Source organism: Cryptotermes secundus, unplaced genomic scaffold (genome assembly GCF_002891405.2).
Source record: "Cryptotermes secundus unplaced genomic scaffold, Csec_1.0 scaffold739, whole genome shotgun sequence".
Taxonomy (NCBI): Eukaryota; Metazoa; Arthropoda; class Insecta; order Blattodea; family Kalotermitidae; genus Cryptotermes; species Cryptotermes secundus.
The window spans coordinates 359,374-372,351 of NW_019744125.1; the positions used below are offsets into that span (position 1 = coordinate 359,374).

The 12,978-nt window shown below is 36.2% G+C and overlaps 1 protein-coding gene across 1 annotated transcript in view; it reads left to right on the forward strand.

Annotated features, from left to right (window-relative positions):
• Nucleotides 1-12,978, forward strand: part of LOC111874526 (division abnormally delayed protein-like) — a 123,922-nt gene that overhangs the window by 104,892 nt on the left and 6,052 nt on the right. The window contains exon 5 of the mRNA XM_023870096.2: nucleotides 3,934-4,105. Within this exon, the coding sequence (XP_023725864.1) occupies nucleotides 3,934-4,105 (172 nt within the window). The remainder of the gene's footprint in view (nucleotides 1-3,933; nucleotides 4,106-12,978) is intronic.

Below are 12,978 nucleotides of genomic sequence, written 5' to 3' on the forward strand. Positions count from 1 at the left end.
GTGAGAAATGAAGAAGTGTTATTTAGAGTCAGTGAGCAGAGGAATATCCTACACGAAATAAGAAAACGGAAGGCTAATTGGATTGGTCATATCTTACGTGGTAACTGCCTTCTAAAAGAAGTTACTGAAGGAAAGATAGAGGGGCGGATAGAAGTGACCAGAAGACGAGGAAGAAGACGTAAGAAGATGCTGGATGACCATGGGGAAAGAAGAGGATATTTTTATTTGAAGGAGAAAGCTCTAGATCGCATCAAGTGGAGGAACTGTTTTGGAAGAGACTGTGGACCTGTCGTCTTGACAGATTACTGATGAATGAATGAATAGATGAAGAGAATTTAGATGGATGAAACATCAGAATAAATGGGTGGTAATTTAATGTCAATTCTGGGAATGTAAAATTGATTGGCATAGTGTCCAATCTTCAGGTTGTATAAAAACAGAGACTTTTTTTCTAATACTTAAGCATTTGGCAACTGTTCTGATAAAAGTCTGTGCCAAGGAGTTAGTTGGTTACTTGTTGGTTTGTTGGTCAGTATGTTGGTCATCAGTTTTAATGATCTTTCTTCCTACCTCCTCCTCGCTCCAAATTGAATTCGTGATATTTCCCTGTGCAGAAGCAGTTCTTTCTCTTGAATACAAGTCATATTAGCCCAGATCTTGCATGAGGAGTAAATTAAAACTCTAAATGACACGGAATGAAGGGCGGTAGGATGATTAACATCGGCAATCGGAAAGAATGTGAAAGAAGCGGTCAGCAAAATTTTGATGACATCACTATAATGTGTACAGGGACTAGGGACTAGGAAATATCATAAGAATGCTTAGACCAAAGAAGTTCTATACTCAGGACATTCCAAAAGTTAAAAAAGAAAACTGTTCAGCCACCGGGTCAGATTTCGTTAGTTAAAGTTAGTTAAAGAATTCAGCGCTGATGCTTGAAATAATTCAATTCGCTTAAACTGAGGAAGCATATGGGGGGGAAGGTATCATGCAAAATGTTGATATAACGCTAAAAGGATGGGGGGCTGTTTGAGATCTGCCATTCTTTTTAAAATTGTTTTGATATGGCAAATATTTAATAAATATACTTGTAGAATAATAATTTTTTACCATGTTGTGTGATAACTCTGTAGCAATACATTTCTATCTGCAATAAATGAATATCATGATCAGTGTAGTATGCATAACAGCAAACAACACATTTGGAAAATGTATGTATGCCCCTGGCATACACTTTCCTCCCATTCTTCTTATGTGTGTGCATGTAATGTGTGGCCTATAATCCAGACACTAGTCCAGCTTTATTTGATGACACTCTTTATTAATGATTATGATGTAATATGAACATTGTTTAAGCAGTGCAGTTGCTCTGACCTGTAAAGTGGAATGTCACATTATGAACCTGGTGGGTAAACAGTATGAAAATAGAAGGTTCTAAATGACATTCATTGGCAGATAATATAGTAGCTCTTGTACAATTAGTGCAACCTGTCTGAGAAAAATGATTGCTTCAGTTCTCTTTTCTGTATTTTTGAAGTCTCTGTAAGTTATGAGAATATTGCGCTTTGATTTTAATAATTAAATTACTCAGACTGATTAAAGGTTTCAAGCCCAAATTCCATCTTCATCATTTTGGTTTATTCAAGGATTAGTCGTCATTTTGGTTAACTGAAGCGACATAACATCAGTCCAGCAAATGAAGCATATCTACTTTAGTTCATATTAACTGTTAATCCAAGCTGTAATGGTTAAATACATAGATTCTAGAAAATATAAACTATTTGTCTTCAATTAATGTAGCAGTTAGAGACTGGTGAGCACTGTAATATGTCATGGTGCATTATAATTCAGATTAACATGTGAAATATGGATATGCAGGAAAGTGTTGGTGAAAATGTTGACATAAATTTTGTGATTAAAGAGTACCTAGTAGTCAAACAATTCTAAATTTCGTTAATAAATTTAGATTAATCGGACTGTGGGGACATCCCACATAGCACGCTGTTTCCACCGGTCTTTTAGACAACGCTCACTCCTTCGTGAATATCGCATTGCCGGACGTCTCGTTCATATTTATACCACCACGCACAGCAAATTTCTGCTCCTCATTTTCGCTAGCCAATCAGCGCTCTGCAAATTGTTGCTCCTCAATTGCAAGTTTCACTGCGCCCACCGAGCATTGTATAAAATGTGGAGCACAACGCTCGCAAGTCAGTCAGTTCTCAATCCGTGCATCAGCAGTCTTCAAGCAGTCTACAAGCAATCAGCACACTTCGTCGCCAGTGCTCGGTCTACGGAGGCATCGGCGCTTCGCTGTGCCAGGCATGACTGCCACGGCTGTCCGGCGGTCGCACCCGACTCACTGGGCAACTAGGCCGCCTCGATTCGCCGGTAGTCATGTCCGACACACTGGGCAACTGGCGTAGCTACCGCCTCTCTGCTTCAGCGACCGCGCTCGACGACCAGAATTTCACCAGCAGCTGCCGCGCTGTGATGAAGCAACCTCAACCATCTGCCGCACTGCGATCAAGCAACCGCCGCACTGCGGCCAGTCCACACACCGCAAATAACATCCCTTCCTACCGGCGCGTGCCGCGGTACTTCACTAGCCAAGCATCTCAGCAACCACGATCCTTTTCAGGACCTACAAACTATTGCGAAGAAGTGGGTTGTCATTGAAGTAACGACAAGACGAAAATCCCACAGGACTATTAATAGACAAGGAATAAACACATACATACCTAGTACTTACTCAGAAGAAGATTAATGACATAGAAACCAGACTTGACTGGGGTGTCAAAATCAGATGAAAGGAGTGCACAGCTGATGAAGCTGACGCTGTATAAAACAGCTCTAATATGTGCCTTCCAGTCGTGCCATCCCTCTAGCAGAAATCATTTTTGCAGATGGTTTCTGCAATCTACTTTTGAAGGCGAATTGATCTGCAGTGGACATTCTTTTGCAACAAAGTATGATTATGCTTACAATGATGTATAAATACACAAAATAACTGCTATTGGAATTCACAGAATACTTAATTCTGTAACCTTTCAACAAATCAAACAATATAAAAGAAACAGTCTCTTTTCCAGAAGTGCTACAAAGCTTATGCTATATAATTTGATTTACACATTGAAATGGATATGATCAACGCATTGCCAGGCAATAGATCTATAAACACAGTCCATTGCTAGGCTACACAATAATAGAGGACTCTGTTTTTTCCATGTTCACAGTGACCTCATGCAGCATTGGGTGGTGGTCATGTGACATGTGTTTCCTGTGATGCATCTGTTCTGTGGCTACATAAGTGACAGAATTAGTTCAGTTCAGGGCAGTTACGAGTTCTAGCTAGTCATAGCTGAAAGCCATGAGGCAAGGACACTGAGCCATGAGGCCAGGAGGGTTCAGTAGTTGAGAGTACAAGGACGAGATTGGAGCATGCCATTAGTGATTTTTGAAGATTAATTGAGTATATATTAGGACAGAGGAGTACAGAGTGAGTGAAAACGAAATAACAAGAGTACTTCATAGTGATCTGAAGCACTAGTTTCTGTGGGATCCAGTGTCAGGAGACGACTAGTTGTGTGTGCAATGGTGAATTGAAAAGTTGGTAAATCAGCGATAGCGCTGTATTTAAGTGTGATTAAGAGAACTGGTAACCAAGGTGCTAATAAATCTAATCGACCTAACTAGAACCTATTAATTTTGTCATGCGTACCATCCTACACATGACAATATGGATCCATTTTTGTTACTGGCTTATTTCTGTTTAAAATTGGATTCCAGAGGCTTTATTTTAAGTCTGCAGTCTGGAATTCCAACAGATTTCCGTAAGAAGAAAGTGAATTAAATCAGTTAAATTGTCATTTGAAGTATGCATTCATAAAGCAATCATGACTGTACAGTTTGGTTGGTAATTGTGTGTTATAGGTGGTGCTGAGTCAGCTAACTCTGGCACCTGAGTCAGATTCATACCTTCGAGATGAGGAAGGAAGTGGCAGTGGACATCCGCCAGTGACACAGTGGATTGATGATGGGGAACCAGAAGATCCTAACTGGCCTGATGAGGGCTCTGCATCTGGAGACAGTCCGTTACCACCAGGTAATACAGCTCTAATTGTCCTGTTTCAGCAGTCAATAATTGTTCAGCTGATTAAGAATTTCTTCTTGTCTTGGAAGTCAAAGCTTTGGCACTGTAATTGTTGAAACCCTCCATTGGACTCTCTCGAGTTAGTATTGTCTCTTGTATTAGTGACTTCTAGACAGGGTTTGTATTGGTGAATCGGTTTATTGGATATTCAGAAGTCATAGGTACAAGTAATTGTAACCCTCTGAGGATGACTATAAGTATAACATAAATTCATGTCTGGTTAGTCATAATTGTTTGGTAACACTTCAGATATTGAATCCTCCATCCTGTCGTCTGGAACTCTATTTCTCTGTCTGCCTGCATCTTTAACTGAACTGTCTTCATGTAGACTGAATATAGAGCACCCACTTCTTTTGGTTTGTTCTGGACTTCATCCATTGTCTGGTATATAAAAGACAAAAGACCACAATGTTTTGGAGACTGGATCTGTCTCCATCCTCAGGTGGGTAGGGTCTAACGGGTCCAACTGAGTAGGTTTATCCTGCCCTACCCACCTGAGGACAGAGACACATTGTCAGAATCCTTTCAAGGTCATAGAACACCCAGTTGTACAGTTGATTCCTTTGTTATTATTTGTTTTCACGAAATGTGTGACAATCTCCTGGCAACGCAATGATTTATACAAGCATATTCGTTCTTGAATTGAATTGAATTTATTTACATTCTATAAATCCTAAGCAGGTTAGTACCTTTGGATACAGAACAAGTCAAAAGGTTACATACATAAGTACAGGCAATTTTAGCTTAAAAATTAATATAACTTAATTTTACATCATTCTCTATTTACATTGAAGTATTCATCTAAAGAGTAGAAGGAATGAGCATGTAGATAATTCTTTAACTCTGATTTAAACTTTTTAGTATCATTGCCCAAGTTTTTAATACTTTGTGGCAGATTGTTGAACACTTTTATGCCAGTAAAGTAGACTCCTTTTTGATATACTGATAAAGTTGATGAGGGTAGGTGGAAGTTATATTTTTGTCTAGTATTCATGTTATAGACATCAGAATTTAATTTGAATTTATCTTTGTTGTAAACAACAAATAAGAGAAGCAATAATATGTATTGCGATTGAAGAGGTAGAATTTTTAATTTCTTAAAAGTTCTACTAAAACTTGTTTCAACTAGCCGTTGTCTAGCAACAGACGTCTCTGCTGTGCTTTTCCGACTGCACACTTATGGTGTTCAGGTGTCATGTCACAGTATCCTCATAGTCTATTTCTCTAAAAGCAATTTTGAACTGTAAAAGGGAACTGCTACCCTTCAATTAAAATATAAAATTCAACAGAACATGCCTTAAAACGAGAATAATTCCAAATTTTGCATGCATTGAAATACAGACATCTAACATGGCAGCCAAAAAAAAAAACACACACACATAAATACAAGCACAGACATTAAGAATAAAAAACAAAATAAAATTTTATGCCGAAAGAAACAGCAACTCAGCATAGACCTATACCCTACCCTCCTCCACACACAAACACACAGAATCCAGACAATTGGCAACACATATGGACCAACACAGAACAATCAACAAACCCAAATCTAAAATGAGAAATGGAAGAAATGCACAAAAGACAACAACAAAAAATTCATAACTTAGCTAAGTCCTAAATAACAAACACAACAAGCAAAAGTACAAACTACCCTAGAATAATAAATACCACCAACACACAGTTCACACAAGAAGAAATACAGCTGCTAAGCAAAGGCCTAAAATATTATTGACATTATACATAGAAAAACTGGATAGAAACCCTCAGCTTAGAGGCAGAAACTGCAATAAGTTACCTAGAGATAACAGAGCAGAGATACAGACATGCAGTATCGAAAGTCATCACAAGAATCACCCAGGAGAACAAAATAAAAATAATATAAACAAAGAGAGAAAAAGGAATAGAAACTAATGAGGTGTATAAGAAACAAAGTGTCAGCAAATAAACTCATCATAATAGACTTGCATATGAATTAGCGAAACATTTAACAAAAACACTACATAGCTGTGGTTGTTCGTGGCATGACGACATCAAAGAATCTTCTCAAGAATGACAGGTGGCACTGGATAGAAACCCTCAGCTTAGAGGCAGAAACTGCAATAAGTTACCTAGAGATAACAGAGCAACAATACTACAGACATGCAGTATCGAAAGTCATCACAAGAATCACCCAGGAGAACAAAATAAAAATAATATAAACAAAGAGAGAAAAAGGAATAGAAACTAATGAGGTGTATAAGAAACAAAGTGTCAGCAAATAAACTCATCATAATAGACTTGCATATGAATTAGCGAAACATTTAACAAAAACACTACATAGCTGTGGTTGTTCATGGCATGACGACATCAAAGAACCTTCTCAAGAATGACAGGTGGCACACATTCGGCCCCCATCAAGAGAAATAATAAGAAAGAGGACACGAACCTATTTGCTTTATAAATTCTAACTTAACTAAGAAAAAAAATATATATTTATCAAGACAGCCGCAGTAGCTCTAAAAACTTTGGATTTTGTATCCATTTGTATATTATCAACATTGTATGTATATTGTAACATTCAGATCATCTGTTGTAATAGTAGTTTCCAAACTGTATTGATATCCCTCTGATAATGGTCTCTAAGGACTGAAACATATAAGGGTATGAAGAACTGAAATAAGAAAAATCTTCACCAGTCACACTGGATGGAACTGTTATCTTTTTATAATATTGTTAGTGTGATGGACCAGAATGAAACAAATCAAAGAGATTCTTCTAATTTATGACAAAACAAACAGAAACACAGACTAAACACTGGCCAAATTCAGTAAGCAACAACCCACCATAAATGTACAATTGAAAAGGAATCACACATTTCCATCAACTTTCTAGATCTCTGAATACACCATGGCGAAAAAATGAAATTCGAAATATACAGAAAGCCCACTCAAACATATATTATAATACCCATGCCATCCACATGAGCATAAAATTCAAGTATCAACTACTTAATAAACAGATTAAGCATGTATCCAACATCTAGTGAAGGAGAAGGAAAAGAACTAGACATTGTAAAAGACACCCTACATAACAACAAATAGTGTAATGTGAACAAAATTATTAAAACATCAGCCCCCACAAAAACAAAAGCAAAATACTAGTACAGACCCACAGCACTAGAAAACAAATGGGGCATTTTCACATACAGCAGGAAATAAAGAAGAAAAATCACAAAATAATGCAAGGACACCAAACTCAAAATAACATTCAGAACACAAAACACAATACAAAACATAGTGAAACAACCCCTAGAAGAAAGATGAATACAGTGACAGCCGTATCTACCAAATGAAATGCTTAAGACTGCCCACTCAAATATGCAGGACAAACAGGCAGAGCATTCTGCACCAGATACAAAGAACTTATACAAGCAGTTAGAAATAATAACAGCAACTTAGGATACTCAAACCACATATTAAACACAGGACATAAATAGAGAACCAAAACAAATGATACTATGGACATCATAAGAACACACAGAAAAGGAAATCGCTTAAACAAACTGGAAAAATGCCACATATACAATATCAGTAAAGATAACCTGCAAATGAGCAACGCAAACATCGACACACACAGACACAGACACACAATCCAATATTCAAAGCATTATAGAAAACAAACACCAGACAGCAGCACACAACACACCATAAATTCTATGTATCAACACAATTGACATCACAAAAACACCTTTTAGACAACCTGTGTGAAAGAAAAGCAGTCTGCACCAGAGAAAGTGAAGATGGCAAAACAGAAGAAGTGTGAATCACTGGTGTCTTTCAGAATGAAACAAATGGTTATGCAGAGGCTACAGAAAGCAATGGGAGATGCATATGCTGTGACCAGCATATTCAAGCCCAATGCTGATCTGAGCAATGTCACTGGGGACATTGGAAAATTGTGCAAAGGTTTTAGTAAAGAAGATCAGGTAGTTATAGTTGGGGGGCCAGGTAACAGTTTGGAGAGAAACCTCAATTATCAAATTGAGAAAGATTTAAGTGACATTGCCCAGAAAACTAGTCACACCAATGTGAGGTTTGTTGGTCTTTTCTGGCGACATGACAAGCCATGGATTAACAGGTGTGTAAGGGAGATTAATCTTCGGCTTGAGCGTTCGCTTGTGGAGGTAGATGTGGCCCACATTGATGCGATTGATGTCTCTTCAGTATTGAGGAGCGAACATACTGTCCATGGTTTGCATCTTAATCCTCGAGGCAAGGACAAGCTGACGCGACTCATTGCAGAGAGCATTAAGGGCAGACACATTCCAGTTGTCATGGGTGTTCAGAATCATTTTTTAGGATAAAGAGTGCAAGTAAAGTTTATCAAGTAAAAGAAATTGCAAAAGAAACTAATCTTTCAGACAATAATGTTAGTGAACCAATAGAAATCGGAAAAGGTAATTGCAGTCTACTAAATTCAGTGAATAATAAAGTACTAAGAATATTCCATCAGAATATAAGAGGATTGAGAAACAAAACAAATGAACTAATAAGCTCCATGAATTCAAATCTTCCACACATACTGTGCCTTACTGAACATCACATGAAACAGCTGGAATTAGAACATCTTCACTTAGAAAATTATAATTTAGGTGCTAGATACTGTAGGAAAACACTGGAGAAAGGAGGAGTGAGTATTTTTGTACATGAAAACCTAAAATTTACTAAAATAAATTTAGAAGATTATTGCAAAGACCAGGATCTGGAAGCATGTGCTCTAAAGTTAGACTCTCCTTTTTCTAATATTTGTATACTGACTTTATATAGAGCCCCATCTGGAAACTTCAATCACTTTATAAATAGATTAGAAACCATCCTAAATGTACTGCATAGTTCAAAAGTTGAATTTATAATTTGTGGTGATATAAATATAAACTATCTCATCGACAGTAATAGGAAACTAAATTTAGACTCTTTGTTATCATCTTACAATCTCTCCAGTACTGTTAACTTTCCCACAAGAGTTCAAAATAATTCTAGTTCAGCGATAGATAATATATTCATTGATAACTCAAAATTAAGAGACTATACTGTAGGACCCTTTATAAATGGCTTATCCGATCATGATGCTCAACTCATAGAAATAAATAATATTGACCTTCAGCCCAGTAATCAACAATATCAAACAGTAAGGAAAATCAACAAGCATACGATGGCAGATTTTGTCACAAAATTAAGTAATGAATCATGGGACAATGTATTTGACAGCAATAATATTGATTCTAAATTTAATTGCTTTCTGAACACATACTTGAGGATCTTTTATTCAAGCTTTCCCTTAAAAATAGTCAAAAATGAAAATAAAAACAAATCCACCTGGATAACAATTGGAATAAAAACTTCATGTAAACACAAAAGACAACTATATTTGGCCAGTAGGGACAGTAATGATCCAAGACTAAAAAGTCACTACAAAATGTACTGTAAAATTTTGTCAAAAGTCATTAAAGAAGCCAAACAGAATAACTATAACAGCCAAATTCTAAAATCAAACAATAAAATTAAAACCACCTGGGATATTGTGAAAGTTGAATCAGGAAAGAAATCTGTTAATGAAGACGTACAAAGTTTGAATATTGAAGGGAAGTCCACTAACAATCCACAAGCTATCGCAAGTGCATTTAATGAATATTTCCTTTCATTAGCTGAGAAAACATATTCCAATAATAATAATAATAATAATAATAATAATAATAATAATCCAATATACTATCTGTCTCGTGCCTTTAACAATTCATTTCCAAATATCAATCTCAAATTCTCAACAAGGAAGGAAATTGAAAACATTATTAAATCCCTTAAGCCCAAAAATTCACATGGATATGATGAAATCTCTACCAAATTACTTAAAGCAAGCTCTGTTTACATCAGTTCACCCTTGAATCATCTATGTAATAAATCTTTATCATCAGGTACTTTTCCTCAACGCTTAAAATACGCTATAATGAAACCACTTTTTAAAAAAGGAGAGAGAAAATGCATCTCTAATTACAGACCAATATCCATATTGACTTCATTCTCAAAAGTCTTTGAAAAAGTTATGTATAATAGACTACTTGAACACTTAAATTCTAACAACATATTAGTCAAAGAGCAATTTGGATTTAGGAAAGACCTAACAACAGAAAAAGCAACCTATGAACTAACTAACGATATTTTAAGTGCTCTCAATGACAGATTAATTGTGGGAGGGATTTTCTGTGATCTAGCAAAAGCTTTCGATTGTGTTAATCATGATATCTTACTATCGAAATTAAATTTCTATGGAATAACTGGCAAAGCTAATGAATGGATCAAATCATACCTCAAAAACAGGTATCAAAGAGTTGAAATAAATAATAAAAACTCCAGTCATAATGCATTTTCAAACTGGGGAATTATAAAGCACGGTGTTCCACAAGGATCAATTTTAGGTCCCTTACTTTTTCTTCTCTACATAAATGATCTATCTAAAACCATCAACAATAAATCTAAACCAATTCTATATGCAGATGACACTAGTATAATATTTAAGAACTCTAAATTTGAAAACTTTAAAAATGACATAAATATTGTATTTGAAGCCTTAAACAGATGGTTCGAAGCCAATTTACTCTCATTAAATTTTGATAAAACCCATTACATATCATTCACAACTAAAAACAACCACCAAATTGATCTGGACATCAGTTATGCCAACAAATTAATCTGTAAAGTACTTGATACAAAATTCCTTGGAATACATGTAGACAGTACACTGTCTTGGAAAATACATATTGAACAAATTATACCTAAATTAAATGCAGCTTGCTATGCGATGAGATCAATTAAGCCTTTTATGTCACAGGAAACATTGAAGATGGTTTACCATGCCTACTTTCATTCTATTATGAACTATGGATTAATATTTTGGGGGAACTCTTCACATAGTGTAATAATTTTTAAAATACAAAAGAATATAATTAGAATCATTACAGGATGTAGAAGTAGAGATTCATGTAGAGAATTATTTAAGAAATTAAAAATTCTACCTCTTCAATCGCAATACATATTATCGCTTCTCTTATTTGTTGTTTACAACAAAGATAAATTCAAATTAAATTCTGATGTCTATAACATGAATACTAGACAAAAATATAACTTCCACCTACCCTCATCAACTTTATCAGTATATCAAAAAGGAGTCTACTTTACTGGCATAAAAGTGTTCAACAATCTGCCACAAAGTATTAAAAACTTGGGCAATGATACTAAAAAGTTTAAATCAGAGTTAAAGAATTATCTACATGCTCATTCCTTTTACTCTTTAGATGAATACTTCAATGTAAATAGAGAATGATGTAAAATTAAGTTACATTAATTTTTAAGCTAAAATTGCCTGTACTTATGCATGTAACCTTTTGACTTGTTCTGTATCCAAAGGATTTATAGAATGTAAATAAATTCAATTCAATTCAAGAGGAAGAGCAAGAAAAATGTAGCCTTTGTCAGTACAGTCCACAGTGGTCATACGGTTCCTGTGCAGAGAAAATAAGGGGAGATTATATAACCTGTAGTTTTAATAAATTACAACAAAGAGATGGGCTGAAGAAATAATATATGAAAATATTTTAATAACTACTGGACATGTATGCACTGAACGCCTGCCATATGCACAGAAAGCAACTAGGGAGGAAGTATTGGTCGATGTTGCTCTTTGAACTAGCAGAAAAGCTGATCAAGAAGTATGGTAAGCCTCATCCTACAGCAAGCATTGGAGTCATAAAAGCCATACAGACCATCTCGGATCTAAGCAAGACACTTTCCTGATTTTATCCCAGCTTCAACAAAGCAGAAACCAACAGAATGATGCGTTTTCTGCTATAAGAGAGACCAAAGAAAAGAGTCAAGATGTTGATCCTGAATACAATGGTCTATTTTTCCTGCTCCAGGTTTCCACAGTTAACATATGGAAGCTAAGTGCTAGTGACTTCTAGATCTTATGTTGATTATCCCATGCTCTGTGTGTGCGCACGTATGAGGGGGTAACCAAAAGAAACCGAACTTATTTTGTTTAAACTTATTTATTCAAATTTTAAGCACAAACCTTCAATCCCCTTCAAAGTACTCTCCACTTACACTAATACACTTGTCTAGTCTTTTATTCCATTTTTCAAAACATTGTCTAAATTCATCTTTTGAGATGCTTGACAGCGCCTCCGTCGTTTTTTCCATCACCTCAGCAACATCAGCAAAACGCTTTCCTTTCATGTCTTTTCATTCGAGGAAACAAAAAAAGTCGCACAGGGCAAGGTCGGGTGAGTATGGAGGGTGAGGAACAGGGGTCATACCATTTTTGGTCAAGAATTGTCGTACAGACAGGGCTGTGTGAGCAGGGGCATTGTCATGATGGAAAAACCAGTCACCCAGCTGCCACAAATCTGGCCGCTTCCACCACAAACTGTTGCGCAATCTTTTCAAAACTGCCAAGTAGAAAGCCTGGTTAACTGTCTGACCCTGTGGAACAAACTCTGAATGGACAACTCCTCTCACATCGAAAAAACAAATCAGCATTGTTTTCATGTTTGATTTCACCTGACAAGCTTTCTTGGGGCAAGGCAAACTTGAACTCTTCCACTGGCTTGAGTGTTGCTTTGATTCAGGATCGTAAGCATAGCACCAGGTTTCGTCACCGGTGATAATTTATGAAAAAAAGTTTTGATCATTTCGGGACTCTTCTTTCAAAGCACAGCATGCTTCCATGCGACCTTGTTTTTGTTCAGCAGTCAGCAGTCATGGCACGAATTTCGCAGCCACCCTTTTCATTCC